The sequence below is a fragment of the Corvus hawaiiensis genome, chromosome 1, assembly GCF_020740725.1.
Source record: "Corvus hawaiiensis isolate bCorHaw1 chromosome 1, bCorHaw1.pri.cur, whole genome shotgun sequence".
In the NCBI taxonomy this organism is placed as follows: Eukaryota; Metazoa; Chordata; class Aves; order Passeriformes; family Corvidae; genus Corvus; species Corvus hawaiiensis.
In genome coordinates this window covers 58850346-58875180 of record NC_063213.1, presented here as the reverse complement: position 1 = coordinate 58875180, position 24835 = coordinate 58850346, and the positions used below count along the sequence as shown (strand labels likewise).

General features: G+C 39.4%; 2 protein-coding genes across 3 annotated transcripts in view; one reads left to right on the top strand and one right to left on the bottom strand.

Moving 5' to 3' along the window:
- The window catches only part of RUNDC3B (RUN domain containing 3B), a 50485-nt gene extending 45570 nt beyond the window's left edge, over positions 1 to 4915 (top strand). For both annotated transcript variants that reach the window (XM_048306583.1, XM_048306593.1), the window contains exons 9-11: positions 886 to 1032; positions 1401 to 1516; positions 2534 to 4915. In XM_048306583.1, coding sequence (XP_048162540.1) covers positions 886 to 1032; positions 1401 to 1516; positions 2534 to 2679 — 409 coding nt within the window. In that variant the 3' untranslated portion in view covers positions 2680 to 4915. The remainder of the gene's footprint in view (positions 1 to 885; positions 1033 to 1400; positions 1517 to 2533) is intronic.
- Positions 4916 to 5972: 1057 nt separating this feature from the next.
- SLC25A40 (solute carrier family 25 member 40) lies at positions 5973 to 24829 on the bottom strand. The gene is given in 11 exon segments (XM_048306607.1): positions 5973 to 6592; positions 8161 to 8241; positions 9794 to 9875; positions 10202 to 10311; positions 12000 to 12194; positions 13425 to 13549; positions 19702 to 19769; positions 20304 to 20410; positions 21523 to 21582; positions 23666 to 23784; positions 24710 to 24829. Coding segments are annotated over 10 exon segments (1038 nt in total). The 5' UTR covers positions 23760 to 23784; positions 24710 to 24829; the 3' UTR covers positions 5973 to 6476.
- Between the last annotated feature and the right edge of the window lie 6 nt (positions 24830 to 24835).

The window sequence follows — 24835 nt, the reverse complement described above, 5'->3', positions numbered from 1 at the left end:
AAATTTGCAGATAGCACCAAGTTGGGTGGGAGTGTTGATCTGCAGGAAGGTAGGAAGGCTCTGCATAGAGATCTGGACAGACTTGATCAGTGGGCTGAAGACAACTGCAAAAGGTTCAAGAAGGTGAAGTGCCAGGTCCTGCCCTTAGGTGACAACAACCCCCTGCAGTGCTGCAGGCTGGGGGAGTAGGGGCTTGACAGCTGTTTGGGGGTGCTGGCTGACAGATGGTAAACATGAGCCAGGAGTGTGCCCAGGTGGCCAAGGTAGCCAATGGCATCTTGGCCTGTATCAAGAATAGTGTTGATCACCCTGTACTCTGCACAGGTGAGGCTGCACCTCAAGTACTGTGTTCAGTTTTGGGCCCCTCACTCCAAAAAGGACGTTGAAATGCTGGAGTGTGTCCAGAGAAGGGCAGCAAGGCTCATGAAGGGTCTAGAAACCACATTCTGGGGGAGCTGAGCGTGTTTAGTCTGGAGGAGGCTCAGTAGGGACCTCATTGCTCTCTACAAGTACCCAAAAGTTTGTAATGAGTGGTGGTCAGTCTCTTCTGCTGTGCCTGCAGTGACAGGACCCAAAGAAATGGCCTTAAGATGAGACAGGGGAGATTCAGATTAGATAGAAGAAAATTTTTTTCACTGTTCAGGTGATCAGGCATTGGAATAGGTTGGCCAGGGAGGTAATGGAGTCACCATTCCTGGAGGTGTTTAAGAGGATTTGGGTCTGGCACTGGGTGATGTGGTTTAGGAGTTACAATGGCAGTGCTGGGTGATGGTTGGACTGGATTATCTTGAAGATCTCTTGCAACCACAGTGATTCTGTGATCATCTGTGTCCTGGTTTTCCTTTATCTTAATTGCATTTAATAGACTCTTTTTTGTATTCACAGAACTGTGCTAAAGAATAATGACTTGAGGTCAAGACAAGAATTAACTACTCACCTCACCAATCAGTGGCCTTCCCCAGGAGCTCTGGATGTCAATGCTGTTGCCTTGGACACTCTACTCTATAGAAAGCACAATCAACAATGGGATGAGTAAGTTTAATATTTATTTTGATTCCCCCTTACAGGAGCAGGGAGATGAAAATGATGTATTTCCCTCAGCATACTTTGGAACATATCCTATTGGAGTCACTTGTTACAATGTACAAGGATCAGCTGGTAATTAAAATCAGTTTCTCTTGCTTACCATAAAAATTTTCTTCCTTCGGATTAATTTTAAAAAAGGGCAGAACAAGAAATCATTGCTTTAGGAAAGAACTGGCTTAGGAAATAAACAAAAATAGTGCTTAAGAGAAGAAAGATTAACTGCATAGGTTTTTAAAGAAAACTTTTTAAGGAGAGTTGAAGATAACTTGTTATAGCTTTAAATGTGTTGCTATCAAATATTACTTGCTTTGCAGGAAAAGTTTTCAAAGTCTGGACCAACTTTCAGCAGAAGTTAGTCTTTCTCAATCCTCTCTGGATCCAGGTCACTCACAAGATGGGAAGCAAGATGGCATTAATTTGTTAAATGAAGGTACAGAGCCAGTCTAATGTCTTCCTTTAATTTTGTTCTTCATAGCTCTGAACTTCAGTCCCTGTGAGACGAATTTTCAGTGTGAAGAAAATATGCGTTGAAAAACATGATTTTCATTATGTTATATGACTTGTTTCACTTTCCCTAAGGACTTTGATTTGAAGAAGTTTGGATTTATGACGATACCCACCCCACTCCTCTGTATTTAAAGCTAATCTTCAAATATGTTGCACATCTCTTCCTTCTCCATCACAGAACCAGTCAGCTCTACTACAAGGAGGATCTTCTGAGAGCTTTCTGCTGTAACAAACTCTATGTTTGTTTTTTTGTTTGTTTTAAAAGAATGATTAAAGGCACTGGATTTGCAACTACCACTGTCATTCTTACATCTGGCATCTAGCATTTATATGTGGAGATGCAGCCTGACAGTGTTTCCATTAAATAGAGGAACGTGATATGAACTGTGTATATAAATGTAATGTAAGCACATAACCCCTTTCAAACCTGTATGCTTATCAAAGCTTAGCTGCTCCATCTTGTGGGCAATTGTGAAAAGCAGGAAGATGTTGGAAGATTTGTGAAATAGTAGTATTTTGGGTATAGAATATAAATTATTATAAAAGAATCCTTTTTGTATCTCATCAATTCTAAGCTTTAAATAGATTTGCCAATACAGAACCTTAGTGTTACAGAATAGGTAAAATTCCTTTTTTTTTTTAAATATCAAGGATGAAGAATTTTGAGGTTGTTTTTTTAATTGTAAGCAGTATTAAAATCTAATTTAATTCAAGACTGATTTCAGCCCAGCCTGTAGGGATCTCTGTACCATCTGGATAGGGAAGGTGTGGTGTCAGTTGTGTCTTCCCAATCATATTTATGAAACATGCCTGTGCTGAAGCATAGTATGGAATTCGTAGTAGTGTAGATTAAACAGCTTTTTCTGTTCTCTCATTTTTTTGTGGTCAACTAATCTTGTGCTGCAAAAATTATTAGCTTAATTCTTATTTTTCTTAACAGGAAAGGAAGACACTCCATCATTGCTTGGTCTTTGTGGCTCTCTTACATCAGTAGCAAGCTATAAGTCTCTCACAAGTCTGAAATCAAGTGAATACCTTGCAAGTCCCACGACAGAAATGACAAGTCCAGGCTTAACACCATCTTGAGATACACACAAGGAAGAGCTTTGTGTTGTATGCATTTGATTTATGTTCCATAAAAAAACTTGCAGTGAAGACTGCTAGTTCTGAGTTAAATAATAAGCTGCTTTATTTATTCTTTTCATGATTACCTTTATAATTCACTAATTTGGTCATTTTTCATTTGCTTCTTCTTTCCCCCAGAGGACTTTTCAGATTTTCTATTTTGGTCTGGAATTATTTAAATCTCTTGGTGAGGTACAGAATGTATAATCTGATGTTTATTACTGATTCTTAAAATGAAACAGTTGGAAATCAGTCCTATACTTAAATGCCATCAGCTTTGTTTCTCCTTGCACTAGCCTGGACCTGCTCTAGCCACTGTACTCTGCAGTGCTTTAAATATTTATCAACTCCTGGAGAACAGACAGGGAATCCTTAACACCAGTCTTTGTAGGCAAATAAATACCTAAAAATCCAGCTTTTCATCTGTGTACGTTGTGTAGGACCTCAAATAGCATATTTAACCTATCAACAGCATTTCTCAAATTGACTCAGTGTTAGGTTTTGCATTCCTGTTAAGATCATGGCACTTAGGAGATGTCCCAGTCACACTGAAGAATCACACTGAAACACAGACTCTTGAAGCTGCATGTGAATAACAAATGTAACTTGATCATATAAATCAAGCATAAATAGTGATTCGTTAATGGTGAGCAAACTCACTAAATGCTTTTAAGTGGCCTGGGCTACAGATAATCTAACATCATACAAGAAATTTCCTGCTGAAAAGATGGGGGCTCTGGATGATGGGGGTAAGCATCTTGTAAAGTTTGGATTCTGTGTTTATTGGTAAGATCCCAAGGAGGGTGAAAAAGGGGAAACAATGTAATGACTGTAGTTGTGTGTTAAAGACTTTTCTCATCCCTGTAGGAGTGCAATAGGTATTCTTTTTGCTTAGGTAATACAGCAGAACTCTTAAGTCAGTTTTCTCAAATTACTTGCCACTGATTTAAATTACTGATAGGAGGAAAAAAAAAAGGGAGTAATTTTTTAAATGTAACTAACTTTCCAGATTACCCTACAGTTTCAAAGTTTGCAAAATAATTTTTGAATTGCAAACTATATTCTTAATTCTTTGTAAGATACAATGGATCCTTTATCTATGAATTTTCCTAATCAAGGTAATGCTTATCAGTATGATTAGTAACTTTTTAAACAAAAGTAAAATGCATGTAAGTACATTGTATTTATAAGTGCTAGGGAAAATGCTTTTTTGTGCCAAAGAAGTTTCATAAATTGTTTACATGAGTAGCTGCAATACAAGACAGATTTTTAATTATTGCTTACTCCTCGGTGTTTACAGTATGTCATTACACTCTGTACAGGTTTGGTTGATTTACCTCTTGTGATGGTACCTTGGCACAACTACTTTAAACTGGTCATCATAGGGTGGGCTTGAAAGAAAGAGGATTCATTCTTACCTTTACTGAAACTACAAGAAATATTTAGTCTTTTTAAGTATGAGGCTATGCATTTCTGGAACTCACGGTACTGTTGGATTTAGGTGGAGGATAAAAATCAATCTCAACTCTCTAGTCCATGCTGCTGGAGGTCACTATATCCATGGCAGGGTACACAACCACTGATGCTATTTTAATACAGAATTTTAAAGCAGTTTAACAAAACCACCAGGTCTTTCAAGCCCTCAATATCCACCCAGTTAATTTCTCTGTAATAAACTCTGACCATTAAATCTTTTCGTACACCGCCAGAATGTCCATTACTTCATGGAACTTTTTTTGTTATCACATTAAGCACCTGTCTCTTGAGTAACATTATTAAATATAAATTTGTAAACTAGAGATGCATTTTTACTACAAATAAAATGAGGGAATCCAGATTCCACAAGTTAACATTCTGCATCAATGTACAGTGATTTAATCGGTCTTGCTTACTGTTAAACACTTGTCACACCACATCAGTGTTTTGGAGGAGGCAGTAATCATGATCTTCAGTCATGTTCACTGATGGCTCTTTTCTTAGAGCTACATGTGTCGTTTAGCTGAAGTCTTTTATGTAGTCTGACACGTGTTTCTGGGTGTCATTTTGTGCATGGGCAATCAGTCGTGCATCTTTCTCAGTTCTAAACATTAATAATTTTTAAAAAAAGAATTTTAAACCGCCAAAACTGTATGTTTTGTTGCCTTGATGTTCCATAAATGTTGCATGTAAATTAAAAATTTTGTATCATCACCAGTTACACGCTGTTGTCTCTGTTTTAATCACACAGGATAAAAGAAGACCGTCAATTACAATATTACTGAGTTTATAGAAAATACTTTTCTTGCACAATGGGGAGACTGGTTTTCTTGCTCTGTAGCATTCAGTGTCATACAATGTCTGATGCTACTATTTTCTTTTAGGCCTTATTTTGTAAATTTACATTCAAAAGTCACAGTGGAAGAACAGCGTTAAGCATCTCCGCTGCCTCTGGCAGCACCTCTTGCCAGCACCATGGTATCTAACATGGTAGCTAATGTCTTTACAAGAAGAGCATTTTTCAGTGTGTGAGGAATTTACACCATGGACTGAACTCCATTTCTTGAGTAAAGCACACCCAAATGTCAGTGTCTTAATGGTATGACTACTGAGTTGCTTTTGTATCAGCACACCCCTCATAAAAATACACAAAAGATAGAATTCAACAACTGTATTGAAAACGCATGAAAGGAGGGAGGTAGTGAGGGTAGTTAAAAAATGATTTAAAAATCATACAGAGGCAGCTCTGATTTAGTAATTTGAGTGCCTGCAGGTAAGTGCAGAGCGGCAGCTGTTCCTACCAGGAGTGCAGCACGCTGAGGCAGAGGGGGGCTGTGCCTATGGCAGCAACCTCAACATGCTCTTCCCTTCAGAGGGACACAGGGCGGAGTCAAACTGCCATGGAACCACCTCTCTTTATGCCAGCAAACTTGGCCTTCCAAGACAGGTGATCCCACATGAAGTGTGCATGGCCTGGCCCTGCCCTGGAGCGCCGTGACAGTGGCAGCTTCCACCTCCCAGAAACATGCGAGGGAGTGTTCCTGCAGAGCACCCATACGGGCCTTTGGCTCCAATGTCCATGTGTGCTTTAATTTCTTCAAGTATTACCTTAACCAAAAAGCCCCTGGTGTCCCTATCAGTGTATTCCCCATGCTCTCTCCGTGTCTAATGAGCTTAAGTATTTTTCCAGTTTTACAGAATTTTTCATTTAAAATAAACCCAAGAAGCTTTTATAATATGCACTTATACAAAATACAGAGCTGCAAACAACAAACATGTACAGAATGAAACATACCAAGCAGCAAGAATAAATATTTATTGAATTCACCCTGTATCAACCTCCTTACTGAGAAATAAATACATCTTACAACTGGAAACCCAAAACATTTTTAAACATCATTTTAAAAACCAACAAAAATGTTAAATCATGACTGAAAATTTAACACAGGGGAAGTCATTATTCTTCATTGCTATGTCCAGCCTCAATTTTTTTTCTTCTCCTCCTTTCTTTTTTCTTTCGTTCTTCCTTCCTTTCTTTTTCTCTCTAGCTGCAAGAGAAGTCACAAAATCTTCAATGATAGTTTAAGGGTGATATGTATTTTCTTAGTCTTAATAAAAAGAGTGAATTAATCCTTTGTGAAACAGTTAAAAATGAAGCTTTATTTAGTTACCAAGTATAAGGGTAGAAATTCACTGGGAATCCTAAAAAACATCATCACAGATTTAAATTTGGCACAACTTCCATCATATGCTTTGACTCCATACAATTGGATGAAGGAGAATTAAGGATGTTGATTCGTTTTTTCATTCAAATGAGAAAAGAAACACTTTCCATATTCGTATGTGCTGATCATTATGGCACAAGCAGGAGAAACTTTAATCAGACGTGGAATAATACCTGCCCAGAAGAGAAAGGGAAGTATTCACTATTATTTGTTTTCAGACCCAAGTGCTGCAGTACAATTAGTTGATCACAATATATTGATACCATAGTGTATCAGTTTAGAACTGCCCACATACCTCAAAACACTGAATTTACTGGCTGTGGTATTACCAGTGTAATAACCTTATGCCCTCACCTCTGACATCTTGTGTGGTTTGCCTGCCCCAAGTCCACTGTTTATCTGTCCCTTCTGACTCCATGGAGCTGGAGCACCTGGACCTGCAGAGCTCCTGTGCTCCAGCACAGAAGAGGTGCCATCTACTCAAATGAAGACTCCTGGTCACATGTATAAATAATAGAATTTAAGTGTTAAATGTCTCCCATTACAGTCAACTGTGATCCTGTCAGCAGAGGTTAGAAAGTAATTCAGTTTAGAGGAAGGGAAATAAGGCTGCATCCCCCTTGTCCGCACACAGCCAGCCCTCTACTTCCACTTGAAATGCAAAGACATCTGCAGAGAGTCAGCGCAGGTGACACACGACCTATGGAAAACTTGTGTTGCTTTGGAACAGCAGCAAGAAGCCAGGCAGACCAACTCCAGTCACCTCAGCTACGTGTGGCCAACAGTACTGAGCTAGTGGCTGATCAAGAGAGTATCTCTAAACTCTGCTACCCATCTGTCAAGACCTCAGTGTAAGTGTTCTAATCTATTAACTGAATTCAATATCAGTAATACTGATCTGTTGTGGTGTCTTGCCTTCTGTTAGCATCAGTGCTCTGAAATATGCAAATCCTGTTACCCAGCTACACCATCACTGTACAGTGGGTAAAGCAGTTTAACCTCTTCCAGCAAACAAGTCTTGCAAGGCTTAACCAACTGCAGCCATCCACACGAGGGCCCCCAATGAACCCGTGCAGTGTGGTGAAGACTGGTAAGTATCCTGGGTTTGGAATATCTCTTGCAGATGGTCATATAAGTATGAACTTCTATAGGCTTTTATCTCAATATCATTTTAATCTCATTATCTTGTCATTTCCTCCTCAGGCTGCCAGAGTCATGCAGGAGAGGGCCGGTGTTTTCCCTTGTCTTCCTCTGATCACCAACATACCTATCAAGCTTTTCCTTGACATCCCTGGCCAGATTTATTTATTCCCTAACCTGATCCCTGTCTGCTTGGACCATTTCTCTGTGACAGGTTACCTGTCCTTGCTTCCACCCTCTGCCAGCTTCCTTATTGTGTTTGAGTTTGTCCAGGAGCTCTTCCTCCAGACAGGCCTCCTTGAGTTTTCACCTGACTTTCTCTTTGCTGGGATACATTGTTCCTGAGCCTGGAGGAGGTGATTCTTGAATGTTAACCAGCTTGTTCAAGCCCCTCTTCCCTCCAGAGCTTTATCCCATGGTACTCTACCAAGAGGATTCCTGGAGAGCCCAAGGTCTGCATGTCTGTTGCTTTATGTATGCAAACTATTGCATAACTGACAGTGTTCACAGAAATGGAAATATTATATAATTTATGGATGCTAACATCTATAATTAAGAACTCTCTAGTCTGAATTTTTTTTAGAGATAGGAAAAAATTTACCAGCATATAATCCAGTAATCCCATTTCTAGCGAGAATTTTCCTCATAACTGCCCAGGTTGATGTACTGTCCCTTTGTGGAACTCAATACAGTACAAGACGACAGTGAATTAGGCAATCCATACAATGCCACAGAATAGTATTTTTAGAAATCAGAGACAGCCACAGATGTAATTGTTAGGCTTAACTCCTTTTTTGTTTATTTTATCCATCTTATTTATACAGTATGTTAAAATAATACAGTATGCAAATACACAAGTTGAAACAGCATGACATGGAAAAGACCGTAGTAACACCTAGAGTGAGATATATGAACAGCTACAATAGTCCTCCCTAGATTGCTGATACAGTTGAAAAAAGTCAAAGCTGTTTTATAGAATACATTCATCAAGAATATCCCACAGCACTTGGAAGGTAGGATTAAAATAAAATATTTTTGCAGTCACAGAGGGTCAAAATGTAGATGCGTAGTCAGTGCTCAACTCTAGCAGTAACTGGATTTGGAAAGAATTAAACTGGTACAAATTAAAGATTACCATAATAAAATTTTAAATATATATATTAATCTGGTTAATATTAACCTAATAAATACATGGCAGACGTGTTTCAAAGTGGTGTTAGTAAGGAATTCTTACATTCATCAGCACAGGAAAAGAATTGAAACACAGTAACTATTTATATTTAAAGCTCTTTTTATATTTGTTCTGCAATCAAATATTAATACATTTTTTCAAGAATTACACTAGGGAAAAAAAAAATTACCTGAGAGAATGAAACCTCATGCCAAAAAGTGATCACTTATTTTCTAGGCAGAAACTGTTTGGATACTCAGCCTTTTTAATGGCGTGTATCCTTAAAGCCATGATATAATATTTATTTAAGTTAATGAAAGTCCTTCACTGGTCCACATTCCAAGCAATGGAAAAAAAAAGGTATTATATAGGACTTCAACTTGTATAAAACAGAGTCAGCTCTACTGACCAGAACAAAACAGAAACTTCCTCTTTTATCTTTTGAGGATGTTGGGACATTCATTAATATACCCTCAAAAATATTTTTTTAAAATCACATGAAAAGAAGGTAAAAAATACACAACCTGAGCACAATACTTTCTCTTTCTAGTCTGCAGGAGCAAGTGACAGTAAATGTTTTTTTGAAGACTTTTCCACTAGATCACTGTTTACCTGAATGTTTGCTAAGAAGTTAATTTTTGGCCTATTTAAATATAACTTATTTCAATCATAGAATAGTTTGGGTTCAAAGGGACCTTTACTGGTCATCTAATCCAACCTCCCTGCAATAAGCAGGGACATCTCAAATTTGCAATTGGTCTGCCTAAATGTAATAGCTTTGGATTTCTTTTCTTTCCATTTTATACCACCTTATTAAGCTAAATTGTACTGAACTTACACCTTTTCTCTCTTCCATGCCATTAATGAAATATGCTATTCTCCTAGGAGATAAAAAAATTTCACTTGATACAATTTGGAGAAGAAAAAATGCCTGAGTAATAAAATGTTTACATATACTTTAGAAGTGACAAATATTTAAAATTCCTACCAAAAGGCATACCCAAACACTAAGTTTTATTTTTTGAAACACTATAGGGTTTTTTTATTCTTACCAGCAACTTACTTTTTAAGGTCTCACTCTCCCAAAGTTGTGTCTGCCTATGTGTTTTCATTACATCAAATGGCTGAGTTATGACAGCTGCAATCTATCAGGAAATCAGTTTTAATGTTAGTGCACAAACAATTAAATTTTAACCCTAAAATTTTTAAATTTTTAAATTAAAGTGCACACATGATTTAAAACTAGATTTGATATTCCAAGCACATGATATTTTTAAGTCTTTTATGTCAGAACACTGTAGTTTATTTGGATTTATTTAGTCAGGTTGAATGCCACACCACAGGTGTTTAAAGTACAAGTACCCCAAAATACACAATATTTCTGAAAGAATCATCTAAAATCATACTTCTTTTAAATAGTTTATTAGTTCTAATAAGAAAGAGTAGTACTAGAAATGAAATTATTACTTACAGAGCCAGATGCTGCTCCTGAAGTAAAAGAAATAAAAAATGTAGGTTCATTTGCACCAACTTCCTTGCACATCATCTTCTTGAAACGTTCATAATTATACCAATACAATGCTATGATGACAAATAAACTTGCATTACCACAGATTTGTATGTCAAATAGAAAAATTCTTATATCAAGTCCAGATGTAAGAATTCTACTGTGTCAAAAGAAGCAAACAGAAACAAGAGCTGAGAGCATAATAAGTGTTCTATGTGATAACCCATGGACAGGTTGCCCTGTTCCCCTTGTTCTCCATATCCCAAATTTCTTCATATGATACAAATTAGCCTAGTCATTTTGTCATTCCCTCATGTAACCCCTACCTTAATACAATCTAACCCAAGCACTATAAAGCTCATGTTCAATTTAACATCAATCAAAATGTAGGCTTTTAATTACTCTCTATGTTTTCAGGCACATTTCACGTTTCATAGATCTCACTAATTCTATAAAAACACACTTCATACAAAATTAAATGTTGCTCAGGACTGCCTCATACTTTTCTGAGGCACAGTATAAAATTTCATTCTGAGAGAACCAAAAAATATGATTTTGCTCTCTGGAATTATTCATAGGGGAATGCCTCTGTGGGGACTGTCAAAGGCAAGTCCAGCAAACAACTTTTAGGAATAACATCTGTTTCTGTGACCGTCTGCTGAACTAAACTGCACAATATAATATTTTTCCGCTTTCTAACTAAAACTCCAAACTATATACTACTGGGCTGAATTACAGAGTAGCCTCAAGGCAGTTGATTGACTAAATACTGCAAATGACAGCTCCATATCCTGACTACGCCTCATTCAGCACTGACTTCTGGAGTTTGTGCCAGCAGAAAAATGTCACAGCATTTTCTTGCCATGAAGACACAGCACACATGCCTAGCCTCCAACATTTTGCAAAAGTAAAAGTAGGCAGTATCTCAGAAGGCATTCTCAGGATTTGAGGAAAACCTACTATTGAAATGTACAGAGAGAGCAGGTCAAATACTTCAAGGGTTCTCTGACTCCAGAAACAGGTTTGGATAAGAATTTTTCCAAGAATACGTTTGAAGAATTTTTCTGGGCCAACATAAAGTGTTCAAAGATGTAATTCCTGGTACTACCCCAGTGACAGAAACTGCTTCAATGACAATTGATGACTGATGATCCAAAAATGCTCTGACAGAAACAGGCCTTAAAGGGACAGGGGCTTTCAGGTCCTTTAGCACTCTCCGCTGTAACATCTGTCCCAGTGATCTTAAGGGATCGCCCTAGGACTAGCTATGCTTTGAATCAGACTTGTCTTCTTCTAGGTTTTCAGCTTTACAGCTTTGCTAAAGAGCCTTTTGGAGCAGTTATACAAACTATTCCATCTTGATTTAAAAAAAAATCTTGAAGACCCTACTGTGTCACTCTCGTACATTTTCAAAATTATGTAACAGCATGTTTATCAGAAAATAGCCACTATTCCTATCACAGAGAAAATTTCCAACTGAAAGACTGAAAGTCTTCAAAAACAAAGTCACTGTGTAAGCTAAAGATGAGAAGAAAGAGTCTAACTACAGAGAAAGGGAATGTAACCATGAACCCTATCTGGTATTCACAAACAAAATGGGGTGAAAAAAATCACATCCTCAGAGAATATTTATAAATAAAAACACTCAAAAGAGAAAAAGTAAATCTCAGTCATTCCTAAAGCTAACCATTAAAATTACCTAAAAGCACAGAAAAAGAATATAAAAACATAAGCAAAAACCTGCACAGAAAATAAACCCTACCTGAGAAAGGTACATCTCTCAGAACAGTAGAAGTCCAGCCCCCCCACAGGGACAACCACCCATCTGCAGCCACTTTGGTGCTGACACACAGGTACAGCTGCTTGTAGGACAGCTTGTGATACTGCATTCGAGTTCTGATCAGCTCCAGGGGACTCACCACAGTAGCAGAACTGACTGCAAAGGAGAGAAGCATGGCTTTTAAAAAAAAAAAAAATCAGTATTTAATAGTACAATTTCTTGAACATTCAAGTCATGTCTCACCTTACTTTATACATCTGGTTCTTTTCAACTCTTCCATTTTCCTTGAACTAATTCCCAAAAGAAATTTCCTTTCCAGATAAAAAAACCATACCTATTCACAGTACCTACACTTTATTGTTTAGGGGTTTTTTTCATTGCTAGCACATTGTAATCAATGCAACATGTTGAGAATCCTCATTTTCAGATTTAACACATAAATAGGCTGAAAATTTCAAGTACTTATACTCATTAATTTTCATTAGTTGCCATTTTAAACTGTAATTAAAGAATGCGATCTTGATGTTTAAGGCTTTTTTTTTTTGTTAAGGACAAGAATTGTGGTTACAGATTTAAGCTTTTATTGATTTCTAAGCATCTTTGCCATTCCTATTTTAAACTGTCAAGAATGATTAGTAGGCAATCTGTATCTGATAAAGTAACTCCTGCAGCTTGCACAAGTCAGTGAATCATCATTCAGTAACAAGCTACCACCACACATCTAACGGACATTAAAAATTTTACTAGATCTAAGAATTCTTCTTCCGTTGCTGGGAAAAGGTTTTACATGTGAATTTAAAATCTGGAACAGCCTAATAAGAAAAATGTGCTAAACCACCACAAAATAACAATTCTTTTTCCACTAGTCTTCCAGTGCCCCCATGGCTGTCACAGGTAGAACATGGAGCTGCATCATGAGACCCTTCTAAGAAAGCCCTAAAATATATTATCTGAGTTAATTCTACAAAAATAGATGAGGAAAAGGATAAACAAAAGCAAGAAAATATACGAATTCCATCCACATCATACAGCAGTAAAACCTGTACAAGTCCAATTTTCACCTTCCTTATAAATTACCTATGTACCTTCCATTATAGAAAATAACATTTATTATTAGATTCATGGCAGAACAGACTTAAATTAACCTTTCCTTGGTAGAAGTCTAGAAATACAAAATTTTGAACAAATTACAAATGTAGTGAAAGTGTTACAGCAAAACCAAGTCTCGTTATTCCAGGTTAGAGGGTTTTGTTGCCCAAGAAATATCGGGTAATTATAGCATTCCTTCCTATCCCTCATTTAAAGCCACAGCATATTTACTTTAAATAAAAGTCAACAAAAGAAACCCAAGAAAACAGCATACAAGTATTATATTCCTGTTTTCTCTTTAAACAGAGGACAACTTATATCTGCTTAAGGAACCTGCAATAACTGGAATGTGCTCATCATGCTTTCCTGGTCTATTTTTCAAAGCTTCACACAGCTGGTCATAGCAGGTAAAGTAGATTGCTGTGGTAGGAACTGCCATTATTCTAAAATATAAGAGAGGAAATTTAAATTAATACAAGGAAAGCAGGAGAATAAAGTCAACTGTCTTGTATGGATATTTTACTTATATTAAAAAAAAAGTTAAATATCCAGCTGTGTGCAATGGATTAATAATAATAAAAAAAAAGCACGAATCCCATGGCTTTAATTCAGTGCTTCTAGTTCAGAGTTTCAAACCCACACATTTCCCAGGTTTTCATTTCATTAGGGAAAACTGTAAGTAAAATGATGGTAGATTATCTCAGTTAAAATTTATTTCATACCAGTTCCAGAACTATTTTGATATAGAATGGGAAGTGAAAGATCTGAATATGAAGAACCCAAACAAAATATTACAGAAGTACTACTAACCTTAACTTTTATTTATGTTACAATTGGATATTATGCTCTTGGTCTTAATCAACAGCCATGATACTCACTACTTGAGAGACAATGTGGTATGCATAAACAGAAGCTTTTTCCATACCAGCATAGTACAGACTATAGTAACAACAGATAGATTTAATAATCATTCAGTGTAGGGGTTAAAGCACCACATCTTACTATAAAATGGCAATTACACTTCTGTGTTATGTCTGTACCAATATAGCATGTACCACCATTACCAAAATACACTGAGGACTGTCATGCTTGGAAAACCAACATGCCCTAGTTTAGATATTCTATTAAAAACTGTGTGACACTCTCCAGGAAAGAAGTTAGTTATCTGCTGGAGAACAGTACACATGTTTTGTAAAAACTGTATTAACTGAAACAGTTCAGTCAGGTCCTGAGGGTTTATATTTTGAAATTGCTACATACTGGAGGGTAAATAACAAAGCTGAGCTCCACCATGCTTCGCTTTTTTTGTGCCTCTACACTGAGCACTGTGTGCAAATCAAAAGTGTACCCAGTGCTTCCCACTGGGCATTTCCCACTTTGTGCCTTACAAGTTTAATATACATCTTAGATTTGACAACTTTCTTGGTTTAGGGAGGAGAACATAATTATAGAGGTCTTAATTTCTATCTGTACCAGGTTAATATGAATAAAAAGATAAAACAGTTTGAGGCTGTTAAGCCTAAAGAGAAGACCAGGAGGAGATCTGACTGCAATGTTTAAATATGTCAACTGCTCTTGTAGAGAGAAAATGAATTATCTGTTTTTCCAGATAGAATAAACCCCCAAAGTTCTTGGAAATAAAGAAGATGATTACAAAAAGTAAGTGAGGGTAATGAGGTGCTGTAGGTTACGGGGGTTCTGGGGTCCAGTCGGGACGGCCGGACGTAGACGGTGACGGATGGAGACGAGAGATCTCTATAGGCAGGTCTTGGGACACAGCCGGTTTATTGTAAAGGGCGTGGGTATTGGGGCACTGCTCAGAGCTGCTAGACTCAGCTCTGAGCAGGCCCAAGAGAGCAAGAGAGTGAACGGGTGAGAGAGAGAGTGTAAGAGCAAGAGTGGAAGAGAGAGCAGGAGAATAGAATGGAAGAGAGAATGAGAATGAATAGAAGAGAGAGAATGAGAATGAGAATGAGAATGAGTTAGAAGAGAGAGAGTGAGAATGAGAATGAGAATGAGAATGAGAATGAGTAGAAGAGAGAGAGTGAGAATGTCTGAAGTCCTGGTTACAATACAATAAATCATCTTCTGCACTGAATATTCTAATTGTCACTAATCAATCTAATACAAGATACAAATCCTATAGCATTTACATACAGCCTATAAGAGTTCTTATATTACCATAGAGTGTTACATCTTAACTTCTAAAAACTACTCTTTGGACCCCTTCTGCTGAGCTAGTAGGGTCTGCTCTGACCCTTGGACCTGTTTGCAAGCAGAGGGTATTGTTCCATCAAGAGGAGATTACTTCAGTCGGCCATACCATTGTTTTCTAGTTGTTCAGTAACTAAGACCTGGTATTTCAAAAGTGGCTTTCATTTCGATGTTGCCTGTAGTTTTCATATTCCCAAAATCTTTTGTCAGGCAATCATATTTCCAAGGCTTTCCTGTTTCATCTTCCCCAACATCTCCCCCTTTTCGACGGACAATTAAGATATTAGACATAGTCTTACTCATTATTTTTTGCACACACTGAAGTATACAAGGTACTGCTACTAAAACTATAATTATTACTACTAGAATAATCAAGCCTATTTTACAGAGTTCCCTTAGCCAGGGTACAAAGCTCCAACCATCAAACAAACTGTCTAGCCAAGACGAGTTATCTGTTGTAATTTGGTTAGCTAGGTCCCTTAGGTTTTGTCTTTGGTTGATTTACAGGTAAAGCTTCATTATAAAAACAAAAACAAAAGGTTAAAAGCAACATGCATCTACACAAATAATGCTAAAACTCCATTCTTTTCTCGAGCTGTTTCTGGCAGACAATCTTCTCTCAGTGGTTCTGCCGAGTTCACATTTCAGTGCCGGCTTCTCGGCTTCTACTCGCGGGGTCACTGCCTGAAGTGGAACAGACAGTGGGCTTTGATGCGTGGTACAGCTTCACGTTCTTTGCTGGAATCCACTTGGTTCCTTCACCTGTGGAGAGACATGCAAATCCCTTTCCCCACATTATAAGATCATAAGGTCTTTCTATTTTTCCTGATGCTAAATTCTTAATTAAAACTGGAGGGTGCTCTTTCAGTTTTGCTTTTTTGTTGTTTAAGAAATGTCTGAAGATGGGGGGTTCAGGCTCTTCTGCAGAGCTGTTCAAGAAATTAAAAACATACAAGGCTTTATTCAACCTTCTTTGAGGTGTAGCCTGGGCTTTTCCCCTTTTCTGTTGATTTAAAATGCGTTTTAAAGTTTGATGTGTTCCTTTTAGGGTACTTTTTGGCAGTTGTTTAAGATACGGTGAGCAAATGCCACTGTATCTTACAGCACTTTTTAGTTCTTTAATTTGGAGAGTGGAGATGGGAGCCCACATTTTAGGACTGTCAGGCTGTTGGCTAGCTATCACAGGCTTAGTTAATAGACTAAGACTTTCATCTTTATAGATTTGGGGTCTTATTTCATGGCAATCTGTTAATTTAGAATAATCTGAGCACTTTGGAGGATTTTTTGATTCAGAAGGTAGTGCTGACAAACTTTCAGAACTCGTTTTCTCTTTCTGGGTTGCAAGATCCCCGCCGCTTGCCGGCGGGACTCTGGGGCTTATTGCAAACAAATCTGGCTGCTTTTCAGAGTTTACTTGTGTTAGATTTAAAGCATCAGCTCCGGCAGAGGGGCTCTCCGTCTCCCCTGCCACTGGAGCTGCATTATTGCTCTCGGTTCCCCCCCTGCTCGCGTCTTCTGAGGCAAGGCTGCGCTGCGCGGAGGGATACGGCTGTACGGTGTCGGGGGACCCCGGCGGGGGCGGCTGCAGCGCGGGGATGGGACCCGGCAGGGGCAGCGATGGAACGGCAGAGTTCGGGAGTGGTGCAGCCGATCTCGGTGGCGGCGGGCGAGGAGGCGGGGTGGAGCTGCGCGGCGGAGTCGCGGGAGGATGCGCGGCTGGTCCCGGGAGCGGTGCTGAGGTTGGAGAAGTCTGAGCGGACTGATACCACTGGTCCGGGAGTTGCAGCAATGGCGCATGCGCGTGTTGCGTCATCAGGTCCGCGCGGTAGGCTGTAAGGGCAGCAGTCCGTGTGGCGGGCAGTTCGGGAAAAGCGAAAGATGGCAGGACTGCAGAACCAGGGGCTGGGGCTGCGGTCGCGGGAGGCAGGAGGGCTGGTGGCTGGATCGCGGCGTGCTGCTGCTGGAAGCTTGTAGGCTGGGCTGGGGTGGGTGGTGGTGCCGCGGGAGATGGGGCAGCGGGGAGGAACGGGATGGCGGGAGGGGCGGGAGGGGCCGTAGGGTCCGGTGGGGTGGCTGGGGCCGGGGGTAACGGGTGCCGGGACCGCGAGCGCGGGGGGCGGGGCGGCGCGAGTCAGGCGGACCGCGGGTATCGGAGCCGCGGGGTCCGGCGGAGGGGCGGGGGCCGTGCTCCGCTGCGGGCTCGCGACGGCAAGGGGCGGACTCGCAGCTGGAACCGGGCTCGGCGGGGTGACTGCTGCGGGCGGCGCCACGGCGGCAAACAGCTCTACCAGCGCTCTGCAAGCTGGGATCAGCTGTGCAGCTGCCATATCTCGGTAGGAGATATTATTAAAGAGCTTAACTCCAACTGTGTCCCAAAAGTCTCTTGTAAAGACGGCTGAACGGTCAGCATTTGGGAAATTAAGTCGGGTCCATTCTAAAAGATTTTTTAGCTCGTGTTTAGGCAACTGACTTGGACCAGAGCTTATAAGTAAATGCTTAAGTTGCTTATAGAGATCTCTGTCATGGGCAGAGTGGGTTTGTCCCATTTTTTAGACCAGTATGATACTCACTTAGGTGATGTCGCAGGAGCAGCGTCCTTACTCAGATGTCTGTCGTGGGGGGCTGGCCAGGCACTCCACTCAGCACTCAGGACGCCGCTTTTCGGTCCTTTCCCAGAGCTCCGATTTCAGGCGTCGCTTGGCAACGGCTTTCCGTGCTCAGGACCTCACGGGTGGGTCCGCACTGAGCTCCAGTGCGGGCGGTGCTCAGCACTACTCGCCTGTGCTCGGGGCGTGCGGCAGATTTCCCTCCGCAGAGCTCCGGTCAGTACTGCTTAGCAGCGTGTCCGTGCTCGAGGGGTGATACGGCAGACCTCCTCAAAGAGCTCCAGGTAGCTGCTGCGCAGCAGTGGCGGCCTGTGCTCGAGGACTGCCAGGCAATTGCCTCCAAGAGCTCCAGGTAAACCCCGTGCTCGAAGGCTGCCTCAGCAGAATTACAGAGCTCCAGCTATTACGATGCGCAGCATCGGTATGCCGTGCTCACGACAAGTTCTAGGTGGCTATAACTGGTCTTTTAGTTACCGTCCATGGAGAAAAGTCCTACAGATGGAGAAAGCTGAACCGGGCGTTCAATCACGTTGTGTGCCAGGCTGCAGGTGCTGGGTGTGGGCTCGTCAATCACGGTGGGCGCCAGACTGTAGGTTACGGGGGTTCTGGGGTCCAGTCGGGACGGCCGGACGTAGACGGTGACGGATGGAGACGAGAGATCTCTATAGGCAGGTCTTGGGACACAGCCGGTTTATTGTAAAGGGCGTGGGTATTGGGGCACTGCTCAGAGCTGCTAGACTCAGCTCTGAGCAGGCCCAAGAGAGCAAGAGAGTGAACGGGTGAGAGAGAGAGTGTAAGAGCAAGAGTGGAAGAGAGAGCAGGAGAATAGAATGGAAGAGAGAATGAGAATGAATAGAAGAGAGAGAATGAGAATGAGAATGAGAATGAGTTAGAAGAGAGAGAGTGAGAATGAGAATGAGAATGAGAATGAGAATGAGTAGAAGAGAGAGAGTGAGAATGTCTGAAGTCCTGGTTACAATACAATAAATCATCTTCTGCACTGAATATTCTAATTGTCACTAACCAATCTAATACAAGATACAAATCCTATAGCATTTACATACAGCCTATAAGAGTTCTTATATTACCATAGAGTGTTACATCTTAACTTCTAAAAACTACTCTTTGGACCCCTTCTGCTGAGCTAGTAGGGTCTGCTCTGACCCTTGGACCTGTTTGCAAGCAGAGGGTATTGTTCCATCAAGAGGAGATTACTTCAGTCGGCCATACCATTGTTTTCTAGTTGTTCAGTAACTAAGACCTGGTATTTCAAAAGTGGCTTTCATTTCGATGTTGCCTGTAGTTTTCATATTCCCAAAATCTTTTGTCAGGCAATCATATTTCCAAGGCTTTCCTGTTTCATCTTCCCCAACAAGGTGCAACACCAGAGTGTCTGGAAACAGCTGTGCTGCTGATAGCAAGTCATTAGTAACAAGACACAACAGCAAGTATGTGTCAAAGTCTGGCATTCTCCAGGGATCAGGTCTGATCCTGTGATTCAATGACGCTATCAAAGGAATGGTTATAGTAGGGAAAAAAAAAAAAAGAATGAGAAGTCTATTGATCCTGCTTAACTACTGAGAATAGATCATAAAATCTGGCAAAAATTGTACTGTCCCTAGACATTTCTGATCAAACTGATTACTCTGTAAATTCAGAACTGACCAAATTTTAAAAGTAACTTAAGAATAAGCATAATAATTTGTCAAAAATAATTAAGTAACTTTTTAAACAGTAACTTACAGCATGTTACCAAAAAAACCCATCCAACTTACAGTGTTCGGGGAAGCCCACTCCACAGTGACTTAATTCCCTCTATTCAAATAATTTTCACAAATGCATCCTAAAAATATAACCAGGCAAAGAGCAATAATTAGGTACAAACTTTTGTAGTTAGTAATATATTTTAGCTGGCAGAACATAAAATTAATGTCTTTAAAAGTATGTTTCTAAAATGGCTTATTATTGTAAGATCCCAATTTTGTAACTGCTTACACAAGCTATCACACTTAATCACACAAATAGTTCCACTGAGCTGAACAGAATAATTTATGTGACTAAAATTAAGAATTTCCTTCCATCTTTAAAAAGCCAAAGTAGTAAGTGTTTATCAGTGACTGACAGCCCTACGAATAACTATTTTCAGAACTAATATGGCATTGCAGCAACTTGTAGAAACTTCCCCAAAATAATCCACTAAAATGTTTTTCAATACATAGCAAAGTTTCTAGGCATGAAATATCATCAATCAGCAGTGTAACCACATGAAGACCCTCTCAAATGATAACAGATTCCAGTAGAACCCGAAAAAACCTGAAAACTTTACAGTGTGCTACTTAAAAATGTACTGTTTTATATACATGTAAAATGTTCTTACCCATGTCCCTTTGAAATACCCAGGTTTTTTATACCAGGCTTTGCTTTCCCCATTTTCACAAACACATATACAATCCATAAGGCCATTGGAGTATACAAAACACTTTCCTAATAAAATGGTATATAAGAATATAGTTAATGCTTATAAGATTGTTTTTTATGCAGCAATTTCAAATTGGATATAATGGCAACACAGAGGGGCAAAATAATCTTGGTAAGTCAGTAATGACAAATTAGATCAAAAGAAAGAAGGTAAAATGCACCATTCAGACTGCTAGACTAAATGGAACTGCCTTCACAAGGCTCCAAGAGATATGTTTAGGTTATACTACCATCTGCTGAAAGGTAAAACTAACACAAGACCTGAACATCACTATTGTATGTAACTGTGAACATCTTTCAGACTTTTAAATTTTTATTACGTGACCTCAGCATCCACTTCAAGTGGAGGTATTATATCGTAGACTGGACTGTATTTATACTAGATCATCCCCTCTACTTGTTTTTAATTTCTTCTACATCATGTACTTTCAACCTGTTTGATAAAATATTATTGCCATTACAAAAACATATTTTGAGCTTCACATTTGCAGATTTCTGAAGGCTTTAGAACTTAATAAAATGAGGACAGAAGACATAAGTATTTTTCCTAATTTAATTTGCAAGTGTGACTGCCAATACTCACCTCCACATTCAACATGCAAAACCAGTCATCTTCTTTCCTTTTAAATCTCATTTACTAAGTACAAGTAAATAGTAGGAACCATTAGCACATTTTGAGAGCACAATATCTTCATCTATTTAGAACCCATATGGCAAGTGACTTGGGTAAGACTTCTCCATTTCAAAAATCCCTGGATTCTGGAGGAGATGAACTTTGATATAGCATCCTGACCACATAAACACTCTGATGAAATATTTACTAATTTAGTAACAGCTTTTTATTGTTTAACTCAACTCAGTATTAGCTGTACCTTCTGCTATAATGAAAATATTAAGACAGAAAAAAAGCACCTGTTTTAAATGGTATGGATGTATGGGATTTTTTTCTACTGTGTCTGTTTACTATATACTGGTGTGTTGCTTTCCCCCCTGCCCCCCACACTTACACTGGAGAAACAAACTCAAACATTCTGCACAACATTATGAGAACTATCAGCTAAATACAAGAGCAAAAAGCAAACTGTGTCCCCCATTACACTACACATTTCTTTGTTTACCTTTATCGAAGGGATTGCTTTGGGCTTGCAGTCGAGTTTTGATAACATCAAGAGGAGTTACTAAAATGAAACAGAAGTCATTTAGAAACACCCTAGATGTGCTGAAAATGTTGATGCTTACAGATGCCTTATCATGAACTTCTACAATCTTTTTTTGTTTCCAGAGGGGAAAAGAAAAAACTAACAGTTTTTACAATGTTATCAGGCAGAGAGTAAAGGGATGTTAGCAGACAGAGACAATGTTATCAGAGACAAAGGAGAACTACACACCCTGTATGGTTTGCAAGACATCAAATCTATCTTTTCTAATTTACTAACAGTTGCACAGGCATCAAATATTAGAGATACACAAAGCTCATCCAAAAACCACTGTGTCATGTTGTCTGAAATTGCTAAAACTTGTTATATTACGTTCTGCTGCTAACCTTTTATAAGTTGCATACCACAAGGCATATGAAATCAAATTTTGGCCTCCAGGATATAAAATAGCACAGCACTCTTCATGTGTTTGTTCTTTTTCAATAAACTGATCATAATACAACATTCAGAAGAAAAATGTTAAATTTTTGCTGCATGTAGCCAATATCTAAAACGTTGGGGTTCTTGAAAAGTAAATGAAGGTTTAGTGAACATTTCAGTACTTCCACTCCAGCCCTTACAACTATCACAGGCCGAGACATGCTGAACACTGCAGTGGCTGAGCAGCTGGACCACCTTCCTCTGATTATATTGGCTAAGGGCTCAATTCAGTTGCCTGCATACAAGCAGCTGATGCCATCTGAGTCTCTCAGGTATCCAAAATACCTACGGAGTTGACAGAAATGACACAAGACCTACAACCTTACTTACCAAGTGTCAGCTAGAGTCTAAAGAAGTCACTCTGGTCCATGTCTTGCTGAAGACACTCCTATGCACAGGCAATACAGTCACACCTTAGCTCTCTAGTGCTGCCTCTCACTTGACTAACAGGTGGTTGAATATTTGGCTCACACTTCAGTATCTAAATGTAGGGATCTAAATGTGACTCCTGAAGTTCAACTAAATTGCTTAAAATTAAGCATCTAGTAGCATTTCAGCCACTCGCACGTATTCTAGCTCATTGCAGGCTGGCACTTCAGGCAGGAGCCAGTCTCCTATGCCTCTCTTGACCACCACCACCTGTACTAGAATTGTGAGTATGTACACATAATTGAAATCCATCTCGGGAATCCCACAGGTCTGATGTACAGGGCACATAATGCAACAGAAAAAAAAAAGACTGTGAATTTGACAGGTTTCTGGTAAGATCGTATTTTGTAAACATTTGGAGATTTTGTGGGGGGAAATTGTGCTTAGAAAATTGCACATTTCCCTGCAGCTTAATCCACATTAAAACCAAAGTCACAACCAAAGACTATCTTAAAACAAGAAGTAACAGAAGCACAAAGTATGAGCTAATGAGCTTGGAGAATTCCATGAGACATGAAGTGCTGAATGTAACCAACCACTGCCTCCTTAGGTACACATGGGGAAGGAGGTCCTGAGTGATGTGACTAAACGTGAAGCACAAGATTAATTCCATCTACCATCCAGAAATTTAATAGAGTAACAAAAATGTATCCTTAAAAGCAGTTTTTAGGGAAAGAAAGAAAAAAACCAAACCCAGCAATAAGTCTTTGACAGGGTAAGACATCAGAGCAGAATAAATTATTATTACTAAAGTGGTAACATGAAGGGGATGCCTCACAGGGACCAGCCTTGCAGGAGTTGCATGTTGTACTGAAAAACAGACTTTTATCTAAAATATTTTCTAAGCAGCAGGAAATATGGAAATCAATTTTTATTAATAATTTTGTTTCTTCTCAACAGAAAGAAGAAACTTCTCAACAGAAAGAATGAGTAACTACACCAAATGGAAAAAAAGAAACAGAAATTAAAAGTTAGTCAATATTATTCTTATTTTCAGAAATGGTTAGAGATTATCAGAGACAGAAAAGATTTCAATTAACCGTGCTTTTTAAAAGACAAACTGAGAAAACTATCAAAAAATATCTTTGTTGAACACATTAGTGGAAATATACATAAGCAGACATCATGCTGTCAAACTGAACAGTAATCACTTTGTAAAGATTCTCTCTGTGGCCAGCTTCACAGTTTGCCTTACCGAAAAATGATGTAATTATAGCTCCACAACAAGAGGCTATTGCTTGCTGAACAATGGTTAGTTTTTGTACGCTGATATTGCTCATTTCAGCCATGGCTTTATCCCTGGAGAACAAAAACCTGTTAAGGAACAAAAAAACATATTGTAAAACTATGCTCAAAACTTGCCTAAAAAAGTCAAGGGAAAAATATTTTAAATTTTCATTACTAAGTTATGTAGAAGCAGCAATATTACTTTCTTACTTATATACAAGCATCTCAGTATTTTTTGAGATTATTTGAAAGTATCTGAGCCATATTTGGCAAGTAAGTTTTCTAAAGACAATAAATCTTCAAAATCCTTCTTACATTAATTACAACATTTGTATATTCTTGCAAACCACATTAAATATTTAACACGTATTACCTTTAACTGCAATAAAGTGTTAACAAACATGCAAATAATCCTTACAAAGATAAATTCCCAGCCTGCAGCCCATAAACTGAAGCACTGCAGAATAATTCATGCAGCCCTGCTCTTGCTCCCACCTCTCCTGAAAGAACCCAGAAAGGTCTCCTGGTTGATCCAACAGCCTGCTAGTAATGACTGTGTACATGTTACATGTTCCTCGTGTAACAGACAGGGACCAGCTAGTAATAATGCTACTATCAAATGTTAATTGCTTGAACAAATCCTGCTGTACAGCTGCATAGGCATGGTCACAGCAATTTAGGAATGCACTCAAGAGTAACTGCAGCCAGCCAGGACAGACGAAGAGAATAAAAATATTTCAGAAAATAGAAACACCAAATAGAGGTGTCTCTCAAAATGCACCACTGAGCATAAGTGCAGCCCTAACTTTGTTAGTGACATTGATATAAGCTCTTCATGGGCTCCACAAGAATGTTTTGTTATTTTCACTACGTTTCAATTTAGATAGAAAAGATTAAGTTGCACAAACCAACTCTGGCCTCTCAGGTGCTAACAACTGCAACGATGGGTGGGGATATTGTCTGTTTTTCATTTAGTTTAGAAGCGGACCGCTGCCCAGAATTGCGTACACACCCGTTTATCAGCAGCGCCCGGCTGCGCCCGCCGGAAGCAGAGATCCCCACGCCTGAAACACAGTCCGTGGTGCGGCGAAGAGGGAAGGGCGCTCCAACCCCGCCTCCCGAGCCAAAGCCCCCAAGC